The sequence below is a fragment of the Filicampus tigris genome, chromosome 5 (genome assembly GCF_054856515.1).
Source record: "Filicampus tigris isolate MCC_2025a chromosome 5, RoL_Ftig_1.0, whole genome shotgun sequence".
NCBI lineage: Eukaryota > Metazoa > Chordata > Actinopteri > Syngnathiformes > Syngnathidae > Filicampus > Filicampus tigris.
In genome coordinates this window covers 24960942-24988672 of record NC_141221.1, presented here as the reverse complement: position 1 = coordinate 24988672, position 27731 = coordinate 24960942, and the positions used below count along the sequence as shown (strand labels likewise).

The following is a 27731-nucleotide window of genomic DNA, read 5'->3' as shown; positions in this document are numbered from 1 at the left end:
ATGCCCCCACGAGAGAGATGCTAACGGAAGAGGTTTATTTAAAGACAATTAGCTGGCTAACTTACTATTCAAACACGCTGCGGACACGCTTCAAACGCGCCACTTACTCATGCACTTACCCATGTAGTGTATGGACCTACTTTTCCAGGCGTAGTTATTCGCCCTGTGATTTCAGCAGTGCACCGCGACATGCGCGGAGTGATATAATTTCAAGTGTTATCAGTGATTCAACTCGTCTGCGAATGAATGCCGTTCACGCAATAAAAAGAGGCTGCGCTCCGAGACTTCTCCATGTTATTAATTTGTGAAAGACACAACAACCCAGCTGTGTGTACACACCGCTGTGTGTACATGCCAGCAAACCACTACACAGCAGTTTTGCTACGGCGTATTTCTGGAAGTAGGGAAGTGCATGTCATACTCGAGTGCTGCGCGCAGCTTGATTTTCCTCCCGGACACAATTTGATTCGAAAGAAGCCTAAAAAGAAGCCTTTCACCGAGTAGGCTCAGATAACATTTGGCCGCCTTGCGAGCACGTCACACGCATGAGGGCCGATTAGTGGGCCGGACTAAATCCACTTCCGGCCATGCTTAGTCCAGCCATTTTTAAAAATTTGTCACCGCCCACCCCTCCGCCCCAAAAATGGGCATCCGGCCGGGCCGGAGGGTCCGACCGGTCCAGCCCAGGGAGGACTGCCCAGCTCTGTGTTTGAGCACAAACCAAGCCACTACATGATTATATCATTTTTAGCTATCAGCATCTTAAACAGAAAAAAACATTTCCCATTAATATATATATATTTAAACCTAAATATTCCTAAAAAACGCTGATAAACATTCAATATGCGTTTGGCACAAAAAAGAAGCGGGAAATATGGAAAAAAAAATAGGAAAAAATATTTTTTGAAATATCAGGAAAAAAATTGAAAAAATCTGTGAACATGTGAGTCCGCGGGTTCCAAACCTACAGTATAGGAGGCGGGGTCCACTGTATGATAAAATGCAACTTTGTCAAAGGTAACATGTTTTGACATGTGAGAAAGGTCTCACTTCATCCATCCATTATACAATTTGTTTATCCTCACGAGGGTCGCAGGCGTGGTGGAGCCTATCCCAGCCGTCTTCGGGCAGCAGGCGGGGGACACCCTGAATTGGTTGCCAGCCAATCGCAGGGCACACATAGACAAACCTCAGCCATTCTCACTCACACCTCGGGACAATATTGTGTGTCCAATTAACATGTATCTTCATAGTGTGTGTCTTGATCTGTACTGTAATCTCAAGAAATTGACACATATGGAGTGCTGTCATCCACTTGGCGCAGACATGTCGGCAGGAAAAAAAATCAATTTGTAAAATCTAGTTTAATTAGTTCACTGTGGGATCTTGTAACTGCCTGAATATATTGATATATATTGATTGTAAAGTATTCTACATAGAATCAAGTCCAGCTATCATGATGTTAGCAATTGTGCCGTTGTGCGAATTGCAGTGCTCTTTTGTTATCCTTGTCTGAATCCTTGACATGTGGGAAGAGGGCAGGTGCAATTAACTTCGCTCAATGGCCTTTCAAGTAGAGTGGTCTGAGTGGAGGAGCCACTAATGTCAAGTGTAGCACTCATTCAGCCTACTTGCAGGACCACTCTTCCTTCCACTGACTAGTATGTCATTTGAACCAGCAATAAACTGAAGCTTTTGGGGTACTCTATTAATATATACTCAATGTAGCAGCACTCTTTTCATTTGTAAAGATTAGTTTACTCTTTTTTTTCTTAAAAGAACAAAAAAACAAAAAAAAAACTATATGGCAAAACAAGTATTAGTAATGACGTAAATTAAAAAATATATATATAAACGGTTGGTCTTGGATTTAAAACCGTTTATATATATATAACAGCTTCCAGATTTTCAGAAAGTCTTCTCAAAACATTTTTGAAAGTTTATGCTGGGGATTTTTGTGCCTAGTAAACTGCAAAATTGACATCTAAAGGCAACGTGGACTACTGTAAGTAGTGTAACCTCTGATTGATGTATGTATTACTTAAGAGGTACGACCTGTACTGATAGCCATTTGATACCTGGATGATATTTTGCAGCCCTCTACTTGGCGTCAAACTTAAATGTTATTGCAGCCTACACATTGCCCGATGTATCTTGTGTTTTTATATTTTCACGTAGGGGCTACCAAAGCCCAGGCTCATGACATCTTTTAGCAAAATGTATTTCTGAAGTGACACCAAGTGGAAAGAAAAGATACCCTGTCAGCCAGTCCCAGTCATGTCTTGTTCAAAACCTGACTTTAGGAGAAAGGTTGCCCACAAGAACAGCCCAAAAAAATTAAAAATAAATAGGAGATTAAATGTTTATTTTGTTGAACAAAGGGGCACACCGAAAAATCTTGAATGTCCAAAGAATGTTGTGGTGTTCAATAAATCTGGCCACTCAACAAGACATGCTGAGGAGTATGTGCAAAGTACCGGGAAGGATGAGAGGATTGGGTCACCAATCTTGTTCATGTTCTGAACTGTTATTAATACAGATAGATTAATACAGAGAAGATTGGATTTTTCTTTTTTTTTTTTAAATAATTGAACCCCTTTTGTGGAATACTTGATGCTGGCCAGACATGCCCGACTCCATCTCCAGCACTCCCACTTAAATTGAGTTTGAGTCTCCTGCTGCAGGGTATTTCAAACTGGAAGGTAGGAGACATACAGTGGAGGGGGTTTGACTTCAGCTTTCTTATTCTTCTTGAATATCATTAACATTGTTCCTTATCAATCCACAATCTGAGGAATTTTTAAGATCCGTTTTGAATTGCAACCCGACAGTGCTAAAAAGACTGCAGCAAATCAGGGCTCTGTATTCTCATACCCTAATAGGGATCACAAACGACATCACTGCTGCATAATATTTCTGCAAGATGGGCAGCTGGCATTGTCAGGTTTGGCACAACCATAACCAGTTTTTGAGTCTTATTCTTCAACTTCTAACATGCCAACTTGTTTAAATGTACTTTTATATAATGCGTTTTGTAAATTAACCTCCCTTTAGGTTACCCGAGGAGCTTCTTTTCATTTCTCACTATGCTGCTCTCACCCTAATTTGGAAATGAAATCCAACGCTATAATATGGTTTATTTACTTCAGTATGGACATATTTCCAGTAACATGTTTGTTTGCTTTTGTGGTGGAAGTACTGTGTTGTCAATTGCTTGTTGTTGCATAACCAGAAGTGATCTGAGCATCACTGTCACGGAGGATCAAAACTAATAAATTGTTTACACATCATGTCGGAATCAGACAGACAATGTTTGCAGCTAAATTTCTGCCAGACATTATTTCATCAGACTGTCTTTAATATGTGTTTATCGTTATTCAGGTCTCTGTAGGGATATGTATGATTTATATTCAAGTACTCCTCAAAAGGACCAAACTTTCTGAGACAAAAGCACCCACACATAAGAACATTGAAGAACAGCCTCTGATACTTTACATTTTAGGGGAGGAAATGAACCTTTCTTTTCAGAATGTGTGCAGTAAAATCAATGGTAGGACTCGGATCATTCTAATTACCTGAAATGTTTGTGCTTTTGACATATGCTTCTGGTTATTTTGAGTAAACATAAACAAAGAAATAAAAAAATACCATATTTTGAAAATGACTGCTTGGTATTTGGTATTTCTCTGTTGTAAATACTTCTTTACAAATATATTTTCTGGCATTTGACAGCCTGTCTTTTTCACTTTTAAAAAATGCCCAGTTTAGACGTAACATTTTTGGGATGAGCAGCACAACTGTGCATGTTGTGCAATTGTCATGCCAAACATCTTATTCTGCTACTGCTATTGCCTGAAGGTCATGTTCTATGAAATGGAGCATGTCAGAGATAGATCACAAAGTCACCTTCCCAGGGGAAGCGCAACAACTTACTTTGTGCATTTTTCCCCCAAAGATCATCTCACACAAAGATTTTTATTTCACTGAATACTTGCTAGCTGTCATTTAATGACAAACGTGTGGCTTTACCTGCTTGTGCACGGCAGAGTGGATATCAGTGGATATCAGTGACAATTCTTCTGCTGCCAATTGTCGTCAGATATTTCTGTTTCGCTCTTTTGTCTTGATGTGCTTCATTGTCAAAAAAAAAGTCTCACAAATATATGCGGTCTCAAACATACTGGTCACTGAGAGAGCAAATCTCAGAGCAGTGGGAAATAACACTCACGTAGTAAACTCCCAAAATGATATTCGCTTTTCATTGCGCCTCACTTGAAAAAAAACGTTCCGACTGCAACTCTTAAAGTTCAAGCTGCAGTTCAGAAGGTTGCTAACTGACAGCAGCGGAGAGGGGATCTGTGAAGAGTGCTATTTGTGGTTGCAGTGCAAGGAAATGTTGGAAACGATGCTTGAACCAGTTCCTGCAATCTCTCAGAATCGGTCGCATTTTTGTGAAGTAAGTCTTCGCACTATAGGACAATTTTACTGATCATCTCACAAGCAGGAACAACGTGTTTCACATTCAGATGACAGGATGAAAAAAATCCCTCTTTGAACAAGTCTAATTAGCGCTAAAATGCGTCGATGCATGCGCACAGGTCACATACAGGTTTAGTCTCTCCCCTGCAACTTTGTGTTCAGGTCATTGCGGTATGAAGTCATGTCAGGTAAGGAATGACATAGCTTAGAAATGCTGCGCCTTTGACTTTCCTGCATTAAGTATTCATATCACCACAAATTCTGTCTTCCAAAAACACTGCAATTCCAGAGCGCAGCACAAAAAAATCAATCCAGACCCTTCCCCAATGGACCTCATGTGCATTTGTACAACACAATAGGCTGTGTCCACGTCATCCCCCAAAAAATCTCCTGTTCTCTTCTCAGATCCTCTCAGATGTGATTTGTTACTTCATCACAACATTCATAATGTGTCAAAAGTTTATTGTTCTACTGCAGACGGCTTCCTGCAGCAATACAGTAACCCTCAGAATTTACAGGTGCACTATCTGCAATGACAGCAGATAGCTAGTCCAAACCAACATATGCAGTTGAAACATGACTAACAGCATTGAATATCTCCATTCCCTTGGTGGTATCGTGCATCAAGACCCATTCGAGTGGCTCCACGTGCACTTCAAACCTACTGTTAACGGTTCTAATGAAAATAAGCAGCTGGCTGACATCCGTCACATCTGTACTTTCATCCAAGATCAGGGAGAAGTATTTGCAGCCATGCACAGCTACTTTAATCTTACCTTCGACATGATCGTCAATGTCAAAAATTCTATGAGACAAAGAAACCATATGGCCAAAAGCTGTGGTCATTTCCACAGCACACATCTTTATAGTTTTGCCATTTGACAAGTGCTTCTTTGCTTTAGCCAGCTCAAGCTCCACAGCATAACATGCCATTAGTGCAGCCTCTGTGTGGTTGTGGCTCTGTAAAAAAAAAAAAAAAAATCCTTGATGGAGAGCATCTCTAAGCAAAGCAGACACATTGGTTTGTCTTTAAATTCCGTGAACCGATAACAAGATGCCCATCCCTGCACTACACTGCAAAAATGAACTGTCTGAATTGAAGAAATAAATACTTGTTTTGAGAGGATTCAGACTAAAAATAAGTGAAATTATCTGCAAGTGCAGGAAGATATTTTCACTTGGAAAGATGTCTTGAAATAAGAAAAATTATCTTGGCTTTTGAAAAGAGAGAAATACCTTCAAATAAGTGGTAAAACACAAATTTCAAGTACGATAATAGATATAATAAAGTTGAGAGTAAGCTACCATGCATGTTTTTGGAATGGGGCCTTGGGGGTGTGCTAACCAGTCAACTACTTTGTCACGCTGGATTACAACCAGAGCTGGGCAGTCCGTCCCTGGGCCGGACCGGTCGGACCCTCCGGCCCGGCCGGATGCCCACTTTTTGGGCGGAGGGGCATGGGGTGACAAATTTAAAAAAATGGCTGGACTAAGCATGGCCGGAAGTTGATTTTAGTCCGGCCCACTAAGGGGCCCTCATGCGTGTGAGTGACGTGCTCGCGAGGCGGCCAAAAATCATCTCAGCCTACTCGGTGAAAGGCTTCTTTTTAGGCTTCTTTCTACTCCCGCGTCGGCGCGAGCGACAACTGCTGTTATAGGGATTGTGGCATGAGGACAAAACTGGTAGTGTTTTGACAAAAGTCAACTACATTTCCCATGCACGCCAGCGCGTTGTATCGTGAAATCCTGAGCTCTCGCTGGCCGGCAAGTTGGACTGAATTGCATTTCTATTTCGAGTGGCTGTGTGAAAGATGAATAGCAATGAGGTAATGAATCTAATTTTGTTTAAACAATGCATTACATAAAAAATAAGCAACTTGCAACGTTTGTAACTCGAAGATGATAGGGACAACCTTTGTAAATTTCATTTAATCTGTTTGATGCATCCAAGATAGCTCTGTGAACCTAAGATAGCTAGGTTAGCTTGACAGGTTAGCTCACGACTCGCTGGTCAAATACTTCATGTCGGTTCTGCATTTCATTAAGAAGCCAATAAAGCGATGGATTAGACACCACGGGCACTGTAAAAAGCATAGACGTCGATAAATACTGTAGAATCTAACATATAGCACTATATCGTTAAAATAGATCTGATGCAGAGTACTTTTCTGGTCATGAGCGTATGCGCCATATTTAATGTGGCAGCACCCACACGTCAACACACGTCAATTTCACTGTTCAAGACGGGACAACTACAAAGTGCACAAAGCGAATGCCTTCAGTTTACCTATTTACACACACTAATTAGCTCTGGGTAACCCATTGACACCTGAAACAACTTATGTTGTTTTCAAATCTGATGATTATACATGTTTACACCCTCATTCAGCATATTTCAGTATTGATCACCATATTAACAGCGTGGCACTCAGATAAACGTTAGTATGAAACGTTTATCTCTATCAATCCAAGATATGACAGTCCTGACCTTAGCCCGACTGAGCACTTGTTGAATTAGGCTATGTCTGTAAGGTGCTACTGAGGCTCTTGACCATTTGGTTGAACAGTAAGATGGCTTGTTTCTTCATTCTTACTAACAAACTTCAATCCAGAAAAGACCAGCAAACAAGAGTCAAAAGCAAAAGCAGAATAATAAGCCCTATGCAATGATTTGGCACATTTTACATCAGTTGTGTTGCTCAGTCCACAAAGGCATGTTCCTTCCCAATGTAATTTGTTTTTTCATGAGAGGTGGATGTTCAAAAGTGTTTAAGAGAAAACACATGATCACATCCATCTTCACCCACTTGAATGGTTTCCGTATTTTTACTTTCAAATCTACTGTTTTTTTCTTTCATATCTTAAGATGCTCACAAAATATTCTGATGCTTGTGTACAACAGTCTGCAAATGCTTATGTTGCACCACACGGACAGGGTGGTAGAGTTGCTGCTTTTGACACACTTATCCATGTTTTCCAGGAGTCAGCCTGCTGGTGCCTCATGGAGCCGTGGCTGAAAATATGTCTTGGGAGATGTACATGGTGATCAGTCTGGTAGAGGCAAGGTGAGGCCAAGCGAATATAATTTTCAGCATCTGTTTTTTTCTCATAGTATCTCTAGCATGTCATCTATCTTCCCTAGCTCTTCATCTTTACACACGTTCACCATCTCAAGCCCCTTACTCATCTAAACTGGTTTTATTCGATAGTAGTAAAAATGTTGTTTATACATTATCAAACTTTGCATTTTGGTTTTGTAGGGCACAATAACAGCATTTGAACAGAATGGACTGTTCAGGTAACATTGTATTCATTATGAAACTACCGACATATACTGGACAGTTACATGGCCAGCATATATATCAGTAACTAGCTATATTATATTGGGTAAAGACTCAGTAGGTAAAAAAGTGTGTGACCTTCCCCTTAGCCATCCTCACATTGCTGTGTTTACTGCCAGGCCACATAGCTGCATGACAGATGGACCCAGCAAGCACACACCCTCCCTCTCCTGTTCCCTATAGGGGTGAGAATATGTGTGCTTATTTGACGAAGCCCCTCACGGGTGGCTCTTTGCACATTGATGTCCTGGCTGCTATTGAGAAACTTCTCAATAGAGTCTTTCATTTATCCCGCTATCTTTCAGGAAGCCCAATCAAACCCTCAATCTTCCAATCTCATTCTTATCCCATCCACCCGGCTGAGAGTCAATATGTAGTTATGTACTCCTAGGTACAGTAGCAACAGCGTGACACTGTGGGAACGAGTCACGACCTTGGAAACTCGTTTGAACGATGATGAATGCCATGATGAATCGAGTGTGCTGTTCTGATGGACAAGCGCGTCAGAATAGAAGGCCACGCCGTCCCTTGAGGCCCCTCATCTTGGCAGTACACGTGTTATGTATTCTGATCACAGCTTCGTAATGACCCTTGGATGGACTGAGCGTCTCTACAGGGGGGTTGTACACGCCTCCCTGTGGTGAGTCATGTGGGCCTCTAGTTTCTTCTGGAGTGTTTTTGTTGATTCACAGTGTTCCATTTGGACAAAGTCCCAAAAGAAGGAGACATATATCTACAGTATACAGTTACACGGTAAAAGGACAAGGGTTGAGGGTAACTGAGAATGGGCGGCAGTCGTCTCCAGAATGACTGATTTATACCTCTCTTGCTGAACTTTGGAAAGATTTGCTCAGTTGTCTCTTAATTAACATGAAGAATAACAGCTCTGTCAACATTCAGTGTTGAAATCATTCACTTGTACAGCATTTTCCCCGTAGGCGGTGTTGTTAAAATATATGGTATGTGAACAACTAAAGCTGGTCTTTTATTCTATCCTGGCAGCGTAAAGCATCTGGTCTCTCCCTCATCACCTTTGAAACACGAAATATTGTGGGCATTGAAGAAACAATTTTATGTTTCAGCCGTGGACACGTTTTATACGTGCTTATTTTTCCTGTCACTGTGTGAGTAGAAAAATGTTTAGTGGATCCCTCCCTGTGGTCTGTTGTGCTTTTCATCTGAACAGCTGTCAATCACTGTCTACATTCTAGTATGCCAACCCGACATAGAATTACTTCGCTTATGTGTCCGGCTCCTATCTCTGCCCAACTGACTTCTCCACAGGTTCCTATTGAGGTTTATTTTCAAGATGTATTTTCAAAGCTTTTCAAATGCTGTCCTAAACCTTTTGAAGGTGCAGTTTTGCTTAGGTCAGACATACTTCCCTTGCAGCCAAGGTTTTATGAATGCATTGTATTGTAAGATAAATCTTTCAAACTACTGAGGGAGGAACCGCTTTGTTCTGGCCAGAAAAGAGCTTTAGAAGAGGAAAGTGTTTTTTATGACTGTTTTTTGCAGCATTTATCTGGCGTAAAGTGCTCTCGGTTATGTATTTTTGTCTCTTTGTGCCTTCTGGTCTGATAGAATAAAACTTTCAACTAAAATATATGTCTGTAATCAAATGTGCATTGGTTTGACAAGACTGTTTGCCAGACCTGCGATTTGTAAATGGACAAACTAATGAGTTTTATGAGTGATAATGAATATAGCATCTGATTTAAACCATCATGGTCATCACATATAAGGAGGGTTGGGCATCGATAACCAGGAATTGAGTGGAACCGGGACCCTCATTCAGGTTCTCCCGGAACCGTTCAGATTTTAGAATGTCAGTGTTAAGTTTCGATTCCTAGTTAGGAGCGCGGAAGAAGCACGGACGAAGGACCGATAAAAAAATTGGTGCGCACAGCCCGCAGCCCCTCCTGCCGCCAAAGCTGCGTAGCAATAGCACGGTAGCTTGCCCCCACTGGAGGTGCCGTCCTCCTCTCGCTCAGCCCCTCCACTTGCTTCATGCCAGCCGGCAAGTGTGGGCAGCGGGGGCGACGGTGACTCGGGATGTGTGACAGGCGCTTCCCACGGATGTCCACTGCTACGGCAGCCGCTGGGACACCTCGGTGGCAGCAGTCGCCCTTCGCAGGGTCAGTGATCGTGCATGGGGCCGGTTCATTCGGCCGACGCCTAAAGGGTAAATGGCAAATTGACTGTCACTTATATAGCGCTTTTCTACCTTGGGTACTCAAAGTGCTTTACACTGTACCTTATCTACCTACTGATGATGCAGCATCAGGAGCAACTGGGGGTTCAGTATCTTGCTCAAGGATACTTCGACATGGTCACCATGGCCAGGGATCAAACTCAACACCTCCGGGTTGGGAAATTACCACTCTAGCACTGAGCCATGCCGCCACACAAGACTGATGGCCTGTCACTTATATAGCGCTTTTCTACCATGGGTACTCAAAGTGCTATACACTGTACCTCATCTACCTACTGATGACGCAGCACCAGGAGCAACTTGGGGTTCGGTATCTTGCTCAAGGATAGTCACAATGGCCGGGGATCGATCCCACAACCTCCGGGGATTGATCCCACAACCTCTGGGTTGGGAAACGACCACTCTACCACTGAGTTCCACACTGATGCGGCTTCTTAGATTAGATAGACTTTCCCTGCTTGCCCTTAAAATACAAGGTTGTGTTTGTCATACATTTTTTCTGACATTTCAAACACCAGGGACATTGCTGATAAATACACCAAACAGTTCCTCAAGGTGGCAAATGACTGGGTAATTGAAAATAAGATATCCACCATAAATACAGATACATCGCATACAGACAATGGGGGGCTTTGAGGCTTTTCCCAGCAATTTTTAAGTGAGATTAAAAAATAGGTTAATTAAATCAATTAATTACAGATCATATCTAATTAATCCCTCTTTTTTATCTCTTGACAGCCCTAATATATATATATATATATATATATATATATATATATATATACACACACACACACTGTATGAATGACTTGCTGTAATACCAGAGAATCTGAGGAGAATCTGAGGAGAAAATGTTTGGCCATCAGTATGTGACTTCAAGCTGAAGTGCATTAGTTAGTTTGTCGACTTCTGAATGGCTTAGCAAAAACAAAATGAAGGTTTTGGAGTGGCCTTCTTGTCAAAGTCCAGCCTTGAATCTGATTGAAATGCTATGGCATAACCTTTATAAGGTCGCTCATGCTCGAAAATCCTCCTTTGTTGCTGAATTAAAGCAATTCTGCAAAGAAGAGTGCGACAAAATATCTCCACAGAGATGGGAGACTCATTGCTGGTTATAGAAAACGCTTGAATTCAGTTGTTGTTGCTGAGGGTTGTCCAACTAGTTATTAGGTTTAGGGCGCAGTTACTTTTTCACACAAGGCCATCTAGGTTGGGATTTATTTTCTTTCCCTTAATCTTGAAAACCATGTAAAAAAGTTTTTTGTGTTTACTTATATTTGTTTGACTAATACCTGTATTTAAACTTGTGTGATGATGGGAAACATTAGAATGTGACAAACGTGGGGGGCGTGGGCGGTGTCTGGGGAATCAAGAAGAGGGCTAACACTTTCTCGCACCGCTAAATCTCATATTAATGTTGAACCCAAATGTTTTAATTTGGCTGCAGAAATAAAGGAATCGTTCACTGTTCCAATATTTCTTGAGTGTGCCATTAAATGAGTGGATATGAAGAGACATTTTGAATTATCAAAATAAGGGAGCGAGGCTTCACCTCTTGATGCCTGTTTGATTAATGTAGCAAGACTGTAAATACGGCACTGTCATTATCTTAAAAATAGACCAAAGCAAAGAGGGCAAACAGGTGCATGCAATTTTAAGTGAGGCTAATGGAATCTGCTAATGTGTATATTTAGACTGCTGTGTCCTCTTCAGACCCAGTCTGCCTCTTTACATGCCTCCCAGGTCCCTGGGGAGTGAGTCACCGGTCACTTTCAATAATGCAGCCCATCTAAGGGCTCAAGATGCTTCCATATAGAGCCTTAGAGCCTTTCATCATGAGGACAAGTGGAATTGAGAAAAGAGACAGCAAGCTTTGGGTACTCCTACAAGTGGACTGCAGCAGGCTAGTTTCTGAGAGCACGTGCTACAAATGTGTACTTAAAACTCTTAAGTTCTTTTAATACACACATATATATATATATATACACATATATATATATATATATATATATATATATATATATATATATATATATATACACACATACACACACCCCCACACCCACACACACACACAAGTGGCGCACCTGTGGCTAAAGCCAAAGTGTGGCAGGGTTTTTAACTCTCTGGACCTGGATATGCCTCCTCTATGTGGACATACAGTACATGTAATACACTCACTGGACACTTAAATAGGTACACACGTGCTGTCTCATTTAAGCTCATATTATAAATGAATCCAGAATGTCTCCTTATCTTTCATTTTATAGTCATTTAGAAATAAATGTAAAATGTATATTATTGGATTGAATAAGAGTGCATGGGTAATATGCAGAGGTGGGCATGACCCACCGATTTTAAGCATACATTTGATGCACACACTCTTCTAATTGGAGTCAGATTACAATGTGCTCCATGACATGACCACAGAGAAAAAGCAATGCGATATGAATATCCAGCATCCTGGACTTAATAAAACGGTTGGATTCTTTTGACTTAAGCCAGTACATGCATACATGTGTACTGTAAAGTAGCGCTTCAATTAAGATATTTGCAGGCTGTTGGGCAGACATTAGTGAGGTGAACTAGTTTGAAGAGATGTGTTTTATTAGAAAAAAAAAATGGAAGGACTCTCATTTCAACAGAAAAGTAGCCTCTGACACAAGTGAAATCCGCGGGAATCCTGTCGATCGGTTAAATGCTTGTGTACAAACACTAATGAAAACCTCATACACACTCTTTGTGAGCAAAAACATGTCATGTGTACAAGAACGTTTTACTAGTGTGTATGAAAATGTTTCACTTAAGTAAACAAAACAAATCAGTTATGTGTATGACAGCGTTTCAGTAGTGTATATGAGAGTGTTTCAGTGGTGTATGTAAGTGTTTCACTTGTGTATGTGAGCGAAAAAAAATTCTGTAGAGTGCATGAGAGCATTTCATTAATGCATGTAAAAGCATGTTGCTAGTTGCATGCAAGTCAAAAAATATCAGTTGGATGGACAGTATGGGAGAATTTCAGCAAAAGCATTTATGTAAGCGGGAAAAAAAATACTACAGTGAACGAGAGCATCCTCAATTACAAAGTACATTATGTCTCTCATAGCCCCTCATACTGTATTCTGCTCTTTGCCTAGGCTTTGCATTAATTGTATGATTAGTCTCAACACTGGTGGCTGTTGAATCATGGCCTCTCTGTAGTCAAAAGCTGCTGTTGACAAAACCGGAAAAAGTAACAACTGCGAAGAGGCATTATGGAGGATTACAAGGTGGCAGTGTGCACAAAGATCTGAAGGCCAGACAGAGAAACGGAATTAGCTTTCTGAATTGATGCAATTATTGAAGCTACACTGAAGCTGAAAACACTGTAGAAAATTGGAGAGCAATAAAGTGGAACTCTGGTAAATAGATAACATTTTATTATTATTCTTAGTAGTAGTAGTACTACTTCTAGTAGTAGTGGTAGTACTAATAGTAGTTGTAGTAGTGGTAGTGCTACTACTAGTAGTAGTTATAGGAGTAGTGGAAGTATTATTACGGTAACAATGATAATACAGACTACAATGTATAGCTTTATACACAGGTACATGTATTTTCTTCTCAGTAGTATTGATACATTTATATTGGATCGTTAAAATGAGCAGGGCTTTGTAATTGGGAAAATATATATTTTTAAGTTTTTAAAGATTTTAGTGACAACTAAACAATGTAGAAAAAAATGTACATGGATAGTATGTGGACCGAACCGAAATGTGATTTAGGGGTGTAATGGTACGCTAAATCACATTTCGGTTCGGTTCGGTTTCTTGGAAACTTCAGCTCGGTATATTTTCAGTACCCCAAAAAAAAAAAAAAAAAGACTTAAAAACAAAAATGTCTTTAAAATAAATAAAAGTGAACTATTTGGGTGATATTCTAAGAAATTACACCAGAATAAAAAATACACTAACAATAAAGATCTCTTAATTTTGTAAGTTATTAAGACACTGAAATCTTTAAACACTCAGCAGCAACAGCCTATGACACATCTAAGTATTCAAGTTAAAGACATGTCATTACAGTACATATATACACTTTTTGTGATGAAAAAAATACATACAATAACCGTTACAATTATTGCTTACTATATTAAAACTCTTTTTATAATGAAATATAGTAACCTTAAAGTCTTTATGAAATTATTTAGACTTTTTAGGCATTAAAATCTTTGAATGTGCAACAGCATATTGTAACGAATTGGGTTATCTGTGTTGTGGTCGGATTTGTGTTTTGCTAAAGTATGTTCCCAAACAGGAGAACGCAGTGTTTGGGGGACCTTCGAGCTCTGGCTTGTTTGCTCCTCTTTAGTGCCGCTGCCCTCCTCTCCCGCGTGCAACAGTCAATAGCGCCCGTGCTTAAGCTCGCGCTAATAATAAAAACTGATCAGAAACGGTACGCAAGGTGAACTGAACCGAACATGCCATAGCGAAATGTATTAATAAACCCACGTGTACCGTAACACCCCTAGTAAATATGTTGTTAGCATGACATCTTTCTTGCTGTGACCAGGCCTACAAGTTGTTGGACAAGTCAGGCAGTGTTTGGTAGAAATATTGTGAGACTGGGGGCTGAGTGCACTCTTTAAAATGATCAGAAAAATTGTGACATGGACCTGCTAAACGTATTCCCCATATTTTCACTTTTTCTTACTCTTGTCAGTCAGTCTACATTAATTTTGAACATATTCAGCTGTATGTGTGTCGTGAAACACTCATAAGCAGAGTAATTTGGAAAAATATTAAGTCTTTCTCGACTTCTCTAAACATGAAGAAAATCTAAAATAAAGGCAGTCTTTTTTACCTGCCATATTTATCTATTAATATTGTAAAGGCAGTTAAATGCAAATGTATGCCTTTTGCAAGTGCATGTAGGGGTGAATTGATTCTTCAAAGTATTCTTTCGCTGTATTAGTAGGTAACTTCAGTCTGACTACTTGTCAAATAAAAGTAGTCCGTTAGATTAGTACTTATTTCTAAATGCAATGCGCTACATTGAAACATGTTACTGGCATCACTGGTCGGCATCTTCTGATTTAAATGTAATTCATAAATTGTGGAATATAGTTTTCATTTGAACAGGATTTGGTATACCTTTAGTAAATATTGAATTAACTAAAGTACAGGGTGCTCCTCCCCAAAAATAGACATTTTAAAAGCTATTATCTTGAAAATTCTAAAGTCTAGCTCAATAAAATTGAGCAGTTTAGGTGTTGAACGTAGGAAGTTTATTCTGGGGCCGATTTGATTAGTGTTCCATGGACCACTTGTGACACGTCACACGTAAAGTCCATAGTAAAGCTCCTGCTGAACACGCTGTAATATGTCTCCGGTAAGATTATCCAGTGTGGGAGTGATTCTATGCCAGAGTTCATCAATGCTGGCAGGAAGAGGGCTAGACCAGTTAAGATAAACCATTAAATATACAATTTTGATCAGTTTCTAGACAATCTGTACAAATTTGAGGTTATTTCAACATGTTTTGCCAAAATCATTGGCCTGAAAAATTATGTCAGTTTTTGGGGGTCATATCATACTGTGTAAAAGAAAGATCCAGAACATATACTGTATATACTGTACATATGACAGAGATGGGAGTCTCGAGTCATATGACTTGACTCGAGTTGCTATTTTCAGGACTTGCGACTTACTTGCCAAAAACACGGGAATGACTTGACTTGGAACTTGGTATCTAAGTGACTTGACTTCACTTAGACTTGGAACTTGTGACTTGACAAGTCATCCTGTTTATAGTTTTAAATTTACATTCGAACAAAGTTTGCCTTTTTAGGAAGGAAAGCAAGGAAGAAAAAAAGAGGGGTTTTGTACATTCTCGCCAATCTAGCACCCCCGGTCAGCGTCACTGACCACAGTGGCAACATAAACACCAACAGCGTTGGAGCAACTCCGAGGATCATTGATTTGAAATAATGGATTGTTTTGTCCATGACGTTGACAAAAATATGATGGAAACACGGATGGTTTACACTTCACAGAATGAAGACACAACAATGACTTTGTCTAACTTCAATTGTCATTACTACAAAACCCACAGAGAGGTAAATCAACCCCACAGTTTAGCTAGCGATACGAACACTAATAATTGTGAATATCTAAGTACAGCTAAGTAACGTAAATAGAGGTGGCATGGTTTGTGAAAACTGTCCGGGCCGTTTGTTTTGATTGAGGCGTTTCCGTTCGCATGCGCAAAAGTTCCCCCCGCCCTCTAGCTTCTATTTATAAAAAAGAGGGGTCCCCGGCATGTTGCTAGCATAGAGCACTATAGAGTCTATGCAGAGTACTGTATATCTGGACTATAAGCCACACCTTTATATAAGCCGCATCCACTCCATTTCAAGAAATATAATGAAAAGAACAAAATACAAGCCGCGGGTTATAAGCAGGAAGAACTCAAATTACAATCTACGCGACCTACGATGTTTCGACTTTACGACACCCGTGCCTCTTCCTCTTTTCTTTTGTCCCCAGCACCATAATGACTATGTGTACATGCAGTCAATATTCGGTTTAAGGTCAAAATTCAGGTTACGTCGCCAGTGTAGGAACAGAACTAGTTCGTAAATTGAGGACCTCCTGTATTATTATATATGATTATATTGTTGTATAACTGTGTCACTTACAAATTTGTAGTGGCAGATTAATTGTATTGCTAATGCTTTGACCAGTTAGTGTGTATGTTTGGATTTTAACATAGCCCAAAACTGACAAGCTCTGAACAAAACGTGGAATTGTCATGTCCGACAAAAACGAACAGCAGAAAATGTGGATCCCAAAAACGCAGAATAGGACAAAATCGTCGATTGACAAAGTATGAACAAAGGACGCTGACGAAAACAAAGCCAGGCAACATGAAATAGGAAACACAAAACGCTTGCACAAGGCAAGGAGGAATTGATTAACCGAAAAACGAAAACGAGATTGCAAAAAAACTCCAATAACACGAAACACAAAGCGCTCAGTCAAAGTGACGAGGAATAAAAACTTTATACTACAAACCCTTACCAGAAAAATCGAGAACAAGACACGAGAACGAGAGGTTTAGAAAACAGAGCTTGGGCTGTGAAGCGAGCAAGGCCAATAATCCGACAAGACACGGTGGTGAACAGTGTCCTTTTAAACCTAGCTGATTATGATCAGCCACAGGTGCGCATCTGAAGGGAACGCCCCCCCCCACTGCAGCTGCGCAGCAAAAACAGAGAGAGAGGGAGAGAGAGAGCGCACAGAGCAAAACATGACAGGAATTTAGCCCCACTTTGTCAGACAACAATTGATGCCACTGTTTCAGTCATTAATATTTTTACATTGTCCTTTAGAACATTGAACATTTTGATTTGAACATTGAAAGCTACTGTATATTTAAGCACTACATCCCCTTGTTTCGATGACAAGTCCTGTTTCTTCTTAAATCCAAACAATGCTCCCAGACTGACAACCCCTGGTTGTTCTAAGCCTCTACTAATGAACACACTGCACCTCGCCAGAAAATCACCATGACTTATTCACCTGGGCTGAAAAAAAAAATCCAGCAGCTTTGCTATGCAGCAACAAACACTGGAGAGTGAACATTCACACATGCAAGGAGTCAAGCCTGAAGGCATGTTTTGTTTGCAGCCCACCTGTTTGCATAAGGTCCTCTCATTAGTATGTGTGTGCGTGTGCATGCGTGTATTAGGATTGCATTGGAGGTGTTAAACAGAGTGGTCACTAAAATAAAATAGAACATGACACCTATAAACACTTAAATTACTAAATACACACACGTGTGTGTATACATATATATACATATACATATAATTATTTTTAGTAAAAGAGAAAAAGAACACATTTGCTCTCATTTCCAGTGTCCCTGAACGTACCACACAAAGCAGAACGTGACTACGTAATATAATCTCAAATGGCGGCAGCGCTGAACTACGCTGAAATACATTAAAAAAAACACGACATGAAAAACAAGATACAGTAAAATTGATGATGAGAGATGCACATTACCTGCAACACAGTATAGTGGGGGCAATGGTGAAGTTGCATTCAGTCTCTGATAGTCATACGTGCAACACCCGAGCATTTTCAAATCAATTTAACACACAAAACGTTTCATTCGACAAAACGTCACTTTAACAACGATACAGAAAGCACTGTGGGCTCATAATGATTAATGGAACTATTTGAGCACACCACACAGCAGTATAAGAGAACCAAATCAAAATACATTGTGCATTTATCAATGAGATGTGACTCACCACTGTGCACTCCTTGTAGCGCTGACTGCGGCGGGATGCAAGTGCCACACTGTGCGCTGCTGTGTCACTTCCGGCATAATTTAATAAAGTTTATATATCACTCCGTTACATATATACACACACAGAGTGGTGAACTTAGAACATTTTGCAAAGTTCAAAGCTCCAGCCGCGGAGGCCCGCTTCTCGGTCAGGCTGTCCGCACCCATGCACCATGCAGCCATGGGCTAGATATTCACATGAATGTACATTTGTACTAAAGCATGTTGCAACATTTGGACATCTGAAATATTATATTCAGTGATTCTTATCGACCCCCACCGTGTGACGTCACATTTGTATACCGTTTGCAGCCTGAAGGGTTGCGGTCGAGTGAGTGAGTTACAGGGGCAAAATAGTCGCAAAGTCCTTTAAGTATTTATAACAATTGTGAACACCCGTGCTGTTTACGGTTGCTCTAATCGTTCAGCGAGAGATTTTATTTTGTGATGCCGACAGTAATTCTAAACCGGGGGAAAAACATAATTTGTTTGTTAAGACGACAAGCACAATGGCTCTCAAATCAAATCACTACACACAAGGATATGCTCTGATCACTTTATATTAGGTACTGTTTTCCAGGTCATAACATTAACCTTTGATTGTAAAATTTGAAGCAGACATGCTTACCTTGCATACTCATTCAAGTTTTTGGTCCCATTGCCGTTCCACACTAGCTAAAATAGCTTCAATGATGCACAAAAAGACGGACACAAATGAATTCATGAATGCCGTTTTACACACTTAAGGTAGTGATCAACGTACTGTCAACCAAAAGCAACATACGGAACCTTTGCTGTCACGAGACGAAGATCCAGCCAACATGCTTCCCCTATCCATACCGAAAGTAATTGTAAGACTCCAGGCTTTTGACAGCATCAAAGTCCTCCCAAGCAACTGCCTCCAATGTGTGGCCGTAACGGACAGGTGTCCTTATAGGGACTTTTTTCACCAAACTAGACCTAAGTAGACCAATGACCGATAACGCTAATAGTGGATAATGCTTCTCTTCGTATTTTCCTTTCGTGTGCGGCTCTGAAACAAGCTGGCAAAAACTAAGCGTTGTGGGTAAAATGACGTCAGAGGTAAGGGTCTGTAGCGATAGCTTGGCTCAGCATGCACTGAACACGTGATCACAAATCAGTGAGTGCCGTGAATAAGACACAAGACGTTGCATTCAAAGTTCCATACTAGTATCGGTAAATACGCTGATACCAGCGTTTTAATGCCAGATCGGGACCCCTCCCAATACCAGTATCGGTATCAGTGCAACACTACATATAACACTACCCTATAAATACTGTATGCTCACCTTTAAACTGTGTGCGCTAGATCCCTCCTTATTTAAGGACCCTCCTTTTCCTGACACCACCGGCCCCAGTTGAGGCTAACTTTGAGCTGTGCCGGGCAATCTCCCCTTGATAGTAGAGTGGCTTAGCCCAAATAATAAGCCTTTGACTTTGGGTTTACTAATGAATTTATCCTGAGACAAAGAGACAGTATTTTTTGTATAGGAAATAAAATGTTTTTTTCAAAAATGATTGCCAATTCGCCAAAAATATTTTAAAACCCATGCCTTTGCTTCATTTATGTTGAGTCCTTCCTTCAGTGTCGTGTGCACGCCAAGGGGCACCCACGGTAACTGGGCCTTCCAGTCAGGACCTGTGCACCGGGGGCCATCAGGGCGGCCATCAGGGCGGCGCTGAGTTCGTTCAACCAAGCCGCTGGCAGCAGTGTTGTAGGCAGTAGTATGGTGAATTTTGTTGCCCCTTTGAGAGCGACCCAGAGCTGTGAAGTGAAGGCTGGGCCCGGTCCGAGGTGAAGTCATCCGGTATGCTGAAACGTGATATCCAGCTGTTGAGTAGGGCATGGTTGACAAATATTAACGATGTTCCCCTGATCTTAACCCCTAGGAGGGCAAGGAAAACTAAAAAAAAACATCCGGGGAAAAATGAGAAACCTTGAGAAGGGTCCACACATGGGGGAATCCCCCTTCCAGGATGATCAGTCTGCAATGGATGGGAAACATTTAACACGTATTATGATGCTATACAATGTTCGTTAAAATAATGTGAAAGAAAACCGCAATTCTAGTAATATTCTTAATATGCATTTGAAAAGGCAGAGCTGAGTCAAATATGACAATGAGATTTTTTGTACCAACATCTCGGTTTTATCTGAGTTAAAAAGCAAAATAATGAAATACATCCATTGTTTAATCTCAGCAAGGCACGCCTCTAGATTACAGCAATTACGCGAGGTGTGTTATTTACAGTAGTGTTGTTCCGATATCGATACTGGTATCAGGAGGGATCCCGATACCACACTAAAACACTGGTATCGGTATCTACGAGTACTTACAAATAACGTCCAGATGCCATTTCCCGATGCTGTACTAGTAAAGCACATTGAATGCTGCGCCTTGTATCTTGCCCCCGCACGACACTGGTGTGTGGTGACTGTTCAGTGCTAGCTGTCGCTATTGGCCCAGAGCAGTCGCTCTTAACCAATGGCGGGGCTGCTTTTGGACGCTCTTAACCAATGGCGGGGCTGCTTTTTCATATTGAGGGAAAAAAAATTGTGGGGTACAGGGGAAAATTGTTGGTGATATGGAACTACTTCACCATAGAAACTCCAGCAAGTACAACAGCTCTGTGCAAGATTTGCGGTGCGAAAGTTGCAAGAGGTGGAATTAAAATGTCCAGGTTCAATACGTTAAACCTGATAAAACATTTGAGAACGAAACATGTGAACGAGCACTCAGTGTTTGCGGCGGTGGCTGCGGCGATAGCGAGTATGAACAAGAGACAACAACAACAAACCCTGCTCAGTTTACGTCAAAGGAAAGACCAGTGGGACGAGAAGAGTGAAGCAGCAAGACAGATGTCTGAGAAAATTACGGAAATAATTGTGCTCTGTAACCTACCCCTTTCCTTTGTTGGTAACGTGGGATACCAGCTTTTTATGGCTCACGCAGTACCAAAACCCAAGGTAACCGTGCCGCAAATATATCGCAGAGACTGCTATCCCTGCACTCAAAAATGAGGTAACGGAGTATGTTTCAAGGAAGCCTGAAATTGTGCAGGCCATAAGCTTCACGACTGATCTGGAGCAGTGACGTCCAATTTCGCTACTTAGTTTAACTGCTCACTGGGTGGACACTGAATCGTTCAATCTGGAAAGTTGGTGCTGCAATCAAAAGAGTTCAAAGGATCCCACACTGGTGAAGCAATTGCAGGGGCAATAGAGAAAATGCTGCTTAACTGGAACATCCCCAAGTCAAAGGTAATGTTTCCTACTCTTGTTTAGAATCTATGATTTTCTCTTGTTATTTCACTTGCCTTTTACTGGAAAAAATACTGTAGTCATTTGAGATCTGTTTCAAAAAATATTAAAGTGTAAAATAATAATAATGATGATGATAATGATAACAATAATAATTATTATTATTTTATTAAAGGTCCACGGCTTTCTTCGTGACAACGCCAGCAATATGAAGAAGGCAATGAGGGACCTGGGGGTGTCGAGCCTGGGATGCTTTTCCCACTTGATCCAACTTGTGGTGCATGAAGGCTTGCTGTCACCGTGGCATGTTGGTGGTACACTGTCAAATGGGAGAAAGATCATTGGGTACTTTCAGCAATCCCCATTGGCCACATCACAGCCGGAAACCATCCAGAACAACCCGGGAATGTCGGTCAAACGACTAATACAAGACGTGCCCACCCGCTGCAAGAGCACATTCTATATAAGAGCAAGCCTGCTATAGCAAAAAGACTGCTATCTACGTGTATGCAGCTGACCACCAGCTTCCAGCGACCCTGACTGCAAACGAATAGACCGGCCTGCTGGAGAAAGTCAACAACTCTGGCTCCATTTGAGGAGGTCAGAAAGCAGATCAGCTTCATTAGCTTCACCGCCTCAGAGGTAATCCCCTCGGTCGTGGTACTGAAGCGAATGTTTGGCCAAAAGAGTCTCCAGAGGACACTAGGATGAAAACAATGAGGGCAACGTTTCTACCAGTTATGGACAGAAGATTCCAGACCGTTGAGGCGGAGCACTTGTATGCAGTTGCCACCCTCTTAGACGTGTTACAAAGACAGGTATGTCTAATTGTGTGCTGTTTAGTGTAAAGTTAAACATTTTGTGCTAGTGTGGTAATAAATGCAGTGCAGATGGTGGTGCATGGTGGTGCTGTAGTTAGCACCTGTGCCTCAAAGCAAGAAGGAATCCTGAGTTCTGTTGCAGGGCTCTGGGTCTTTCTGTGTGGACTTTGCATGCTCTCTCCATGACTGCGTGGGTTTTCTTTGGGTATTCCGGCTTCCGCCCACCTCCAAAGATGTATAATTGGGGATAGGTTAACTGACAACTCTAAATTGGCACAACTGCTAAGTTATGCTCGATCGCCTCTGCAGCATGTGGCCACCGTGACTCTGTTAACGTCATCACTTTGCTATGAAAATAGGCTGTTTATTCAACATATGTATTTCGTTTACTATGTTACTGCAGATACTTCAGAAGTGCAGAAAACTTCAAGCAATGAATGCACTAACCAAAGAGCTTGAGGAAAATGAGGAGTCAAGATCACTGCAGACAACCACCACTGAGGCGGCAGACCCAGCCAGTAAGGTTCCACGGATGGAAGCAGAGCCCAGCACAAGTAGCAAGAGCGGCTGCTTTCAGGGGTTGTATGAGGAAGTCCTGCAAGAGTATGATGCAGAGCAAGGTGGGGCCAGCAGCACAGCCACGCATGTACAGATTAAGATGTATCTGACTGAGAAAACAATCCACCGCATGGAAAGCCCATTCAAGTACTAGGGAAAGAATAAAGAACGGTTCCCCTCCCTGGCTACTACTACAAAGATAGCAAGAGACTATTCAGCACATCTTCCAACTTACTTGATGTCAAGAGGCTGTTAGAAGAAAAAGTAGATACATTCATCTTATTAAAGAAAAAACCTGCCAATGTACTTGAACTTGAACTCCAATGAACCCCTCTACACCCTTTTGATAACCTGTGAATTTACTGATAGATTACAGGTGTGGAACTCTGACTTTAAGGAGGTTGTTTAAACAGAGGAAGAATGGCACAGAGCATGCCTTAAAGCCCAGAAACAAACTGTTTCTGTAACTCGAGATTGAGATTACTGCAATATAAATGGTTGATGAGGACGTACATTCCGGGGTTCCTATTGTGTTTTCATTGTGTATGGGAATGTTGTATATTGCAAAGGTATTGGAGAGGAGTGGGGCAGGTTATGTCAATACAATTGTTGGAATCAATATGCCTCACCTGGCGACACTTTTTGTGCTGGGTATCTACCCCAAAGACTTTGTGGTTTGCGCAAGTAAATCTATTTTGATTGACTTTGGACTGCTACAGGTCAGGAGGCTGATTGCATTATTTGGGGGAAAAATTGATGTACCTTCATTGAACCATTGGATAAAAGAGCTGAAAAATAATATTGCATTGGAAAAATAGACTTATGTCATTAGAGGGAGAGCAAAGGAGTTTGAGGAAATGTGGAAACCTTTACTGAACTGTGTTGGTCAATTGTGTGCACAGCGACCTGTTGCGCTGTAATATATTGTGGAGTTGCCTGTTTTGTGTTTTTGTTTTGTTTTGTCTGTTCTATTAGCTGTTTTTTTATTTGTTGTTATTGTCATATATATATATATATATATATATATATATATATATATATATATATATATATATATATATATATATATATATATATATAATGTGTGAAAAAGCAATAAAGATATTGTGGGGGGAAATAAAAAATGGTTAACAGAGGAAGAACAATGATTTCAAGCACCACTCACATTTTAAAGCTGTTATGCTAACTCAAATAGCATGACAAAGTGATCTCAAGCCTCGTCTTCGTCAACACTCTCACCTGTGTTAACGAGAGAATCAGTGACATGTTGTCAGAGGGTCCTTCTGTGTCAGGGCTGAATTGCATTGGAAATGTTGGGAATGAAGTTCATTTTAAATGCAAATAGTGACTTTGCAATTAATTTCAATTCATCTGATCACTTTTCATAATATTCTGGAGTGCATTCAAATTGCCATTATAAAAAATGAGGCAGTAGATTTTGTGAAAATTGAAAATTATTTGTGTCATTCGCAAAACTTTTGGCCACCGCTGTAATGGTCCAGGTTTCTGGAATCACACTATAGCTTCACTGAAAGCCACGCAACACTCACCAGAGTTATTTTACTACTGTCCTATGCTGTCTGGCCACACGCTTTCCTACCACTACCTTACAATCACAGATCTCCTTCAGGTCACATAGTCTTGCACAAGATGTAGTCTACATACGTGCTTCTACCTCAGCTGTTGTAGGTTAGCGTATGTTTCTGTGTTTTATTATTCCTTTATTTACGGCGTCCCAGTCAATTTGACGGCTCGACTTAATCTTACGCATGTTGCGCTGGGACGGCGCCACCGGGTTTCCATAGCAACCAGCGGCTGCATTGAGAAAGGCAACTGGTCATCATTATCTATAAAAAAAAATCTCAAGGAGGAGGGGAGGCGTTACATCTGCAAAATATTGATGAGTCTGAGGATGAATTGCTTGGCTGACACAGTGAGTCCAAGTCAAAAAGCCCCCCTGGCGAGGAGGAGGAGCTGTGTCACATGTGGTAAAATGGGCTGTTAGAAGTGATAGTCATGACATTGTGGGTAGTGCATGCCAGACAGTCGGAATCAATAAAATAATGATCTTATGTGGTGCTTGTTGGCATAATTCCCCATGGAAAAAGAGAGTTCCGGGGTGCGATTTACAGTTGATTTCAGATTACAGTTGTTTTGTGTGGCGTACTTCCGTACTTACTTCCTCTTCTTCTCAGTGAAGTACAGCAAATTAGTCTTTTACGACACGCATGTCTAAAAACTACCTCTGACATGCCACAAGTGAGATTTTGGAGTGGCCCAGTCAAAATCCAGATTTGTGGTTAAAACGGTTCTTTGAAGCACATTGGGCCAAACTTTCTGCACAGCGATGTGAAAGACTCATCAGCGGTTATCACAAACACTTAATTTCACTTGTTACCAAGGGTGGCACAACCAATAATTCGAGTACAAATAAACCTGTTAAAGCTGCGTCTCATCCCTCAGGAGCCTACAAAAATATCCTGTCGGCCATGGTTTCAGGTTGGCAGTTAGGGGCGGCATAAATGCATTTCAAGTTTCAATATATGCTTAAACAGCCTTACTGCACTCGTCAATGTCTGTCTGGTTCTGTGGGGTTGGGCGTATTTTCGTACGCCTATGCAGCTTGTGTATAGCAGATCTTAAAGGCTTCCTCCTCTGTATGGAAAATCCACGTTGGTGTTGTTTTTAAAGGAAGATCTATGTGGCTGAAGTCCTCAGCTGTGATGAAACCATCTGGGTGTGCTATTGCTCACTGATGGCCTAGAGTTCATAGAGTCACTCACTTTTACTGTTGCTATTAGCAGTGGAGAGTATGCAAGTATCTCAACAAGAATTGATAAAGTTCCCTTGGAAGTTAGAACGTTCTGCACTTAATGATAAACTGTGAGTGGAGAAAGTGTTTGGACACAACGGCAGTATTCTAGCATCAAGCATACAGTCCCCTTCTGTGTGTCTGCCCTCCGGCCACAGAGACTCGGTCGGTACAGTAGCATGTTAGCCGCACTAGCTCGATAGCAGAGTCCAGGATGTTGTCAGTTAGCAAGGTTTCCGTTAAAAACGACAACACAGCAGTCTTTCATGTCATGCTGCATAGATGTCAGGAGCGATATATGGTCAATTTCATTGTTCAGCGAGGGAACAATGGCCTGGATGAGGGATGATATTGTGACTCTGTGTAGTTTTATGGGGGTGCTGATGTAGAAGCCTCAGGCGACGGAAAAGCTCTGTGACGCATTGGTCAAGTTTGCTGTGTGGTACCTTAAACTGAAAATCCAAAATGCAACTACAGCCATATCTAATAAGCAACATCAAATGTAAATTACTTACAGACTCACCTAGCCAATTTAACACCTACTTGGTGCATTTCTGTGTGGGGTAATGATTTTTTTGGGAGGGGTACACACACTGACCCTCTTTGTCATACTGTGTTTAGTGTCAATACACTGGAAGGCTGTGAAATCCTCCTGAGCCCCGAGGTGATGTATGGCCCTCCCGGTCTGGACCTATCCTGCCCAGTGGCCATGACCATTGCTCACTGTGCCGAGGTGGACTCTGAGAACTGGAACATCCAGCTCAAGAGGAGAACCCAGGGTAGTAAATGGGAGGTAAGAGCTGCAGGCACACACCTGTCAAAGTAGAAATGACATTTTACTTCAATTGTCTTTTCTCCACAGTGGTTCCATTTATTTTGCAGATGAATATCACTAGGACCACTACAGTAATCTCCCCCTTCCCCAACACTGGGGTAACGTTCAAAAGCACCCCCACAATAAGGGAAATCTGTGATATACAAATAATCTTTTTAAATACATCCAAGTCATGTTTTTATAGCATTCACGGCACTTACATTTTTTAAAGTTGTTTAAATACACAAAACAATACAAACACATTTAAGAACATAATATATTGAGACCACAAGAGCAATTGATAACACAAAAATATTGTTACAAACAGTATGAAAAATTACAGTAACAGCTGTAAAAACAAAACAAAAATTGCAATATAACAGGGCCACAAAAAGTTAACTGCAATATAAGTCGAGGGGTTTTACTGTTTTCCTTTTTTTTTTTTTTCGCATATACAAAGCCTGTTGTCAGAATAAACAGGTTTTAAAACCTAAATAAATTCAAAATAAAGTTAAACAAAAACAACAAAGTCTGATTACAATGTGTATTTTTATTATGATCTGTTATTGCTAAACAAAAAAAGCTCTGTGGGCAGAGTCTAACATACTTTTTTTTCCCCCAAAGATCTCTTTATTGCCTGTGTCTAAAGTTCCCCTTATTCTATTGTGTTCCATCCACGACACTTGCAGTTAAGGTTAATGCACAAGTTACTGATGAATGGATTTCACTGTTAATTTACTGCATCTCCATGTCCCTACATAGCCACATCACTGTGCAACTTTTCTAAGAACCAAGATTTTCTCCTGAAAAGACATAAAAACAAATAAAGCAACAGCTGTTGATGTTTTCACACCTCTCAAACATAATGATATCTGTTTGGGTTTATTTCTTACAATGAAGTCCATCTGTTTTTGCGGCCCATGCAACTATGGTAAATAACTTCAGCAGCTGTAGGCATATTTTAAAAGTTTTCGAAAGTATACAGCCAAGACCCACACAATCTCCTCTCAAGTAGTGTATTTGAAAATTGTGCCAAAGGTGTTGCTCATCGTACAAAGCCTACGTATTTTTTAT

At 40.9% G+C, this 27731-nt stretch overlaps 1 protein-coding gene across 2 annotated transcripts in view; it reads left to right on the top strand.

Annotated features, from left to right (window-relative positions):
- The window catches only part of unc5db (unc-5 netrin receptor Db), a 278526-nt gene that overhangs the window by 213381 nt on the left and 37414 nt on the right, over positions 1–27731 (top strand). For both annotated transcript variants that reach the window (XM_086030435.1, XM_086030436.1), the window contains exons 11-12: positions 7460–7544; positions 26465–26636. In XM_086030435.1, coding sequence (XP_085886561.1) covers positions 7460–7544; positions 26465–26636 — 257 coding nt within the window. The remainder of the gene's footprint in view (positions 1–7459; positions 7545–26464; positions 26637–27731) is intronic.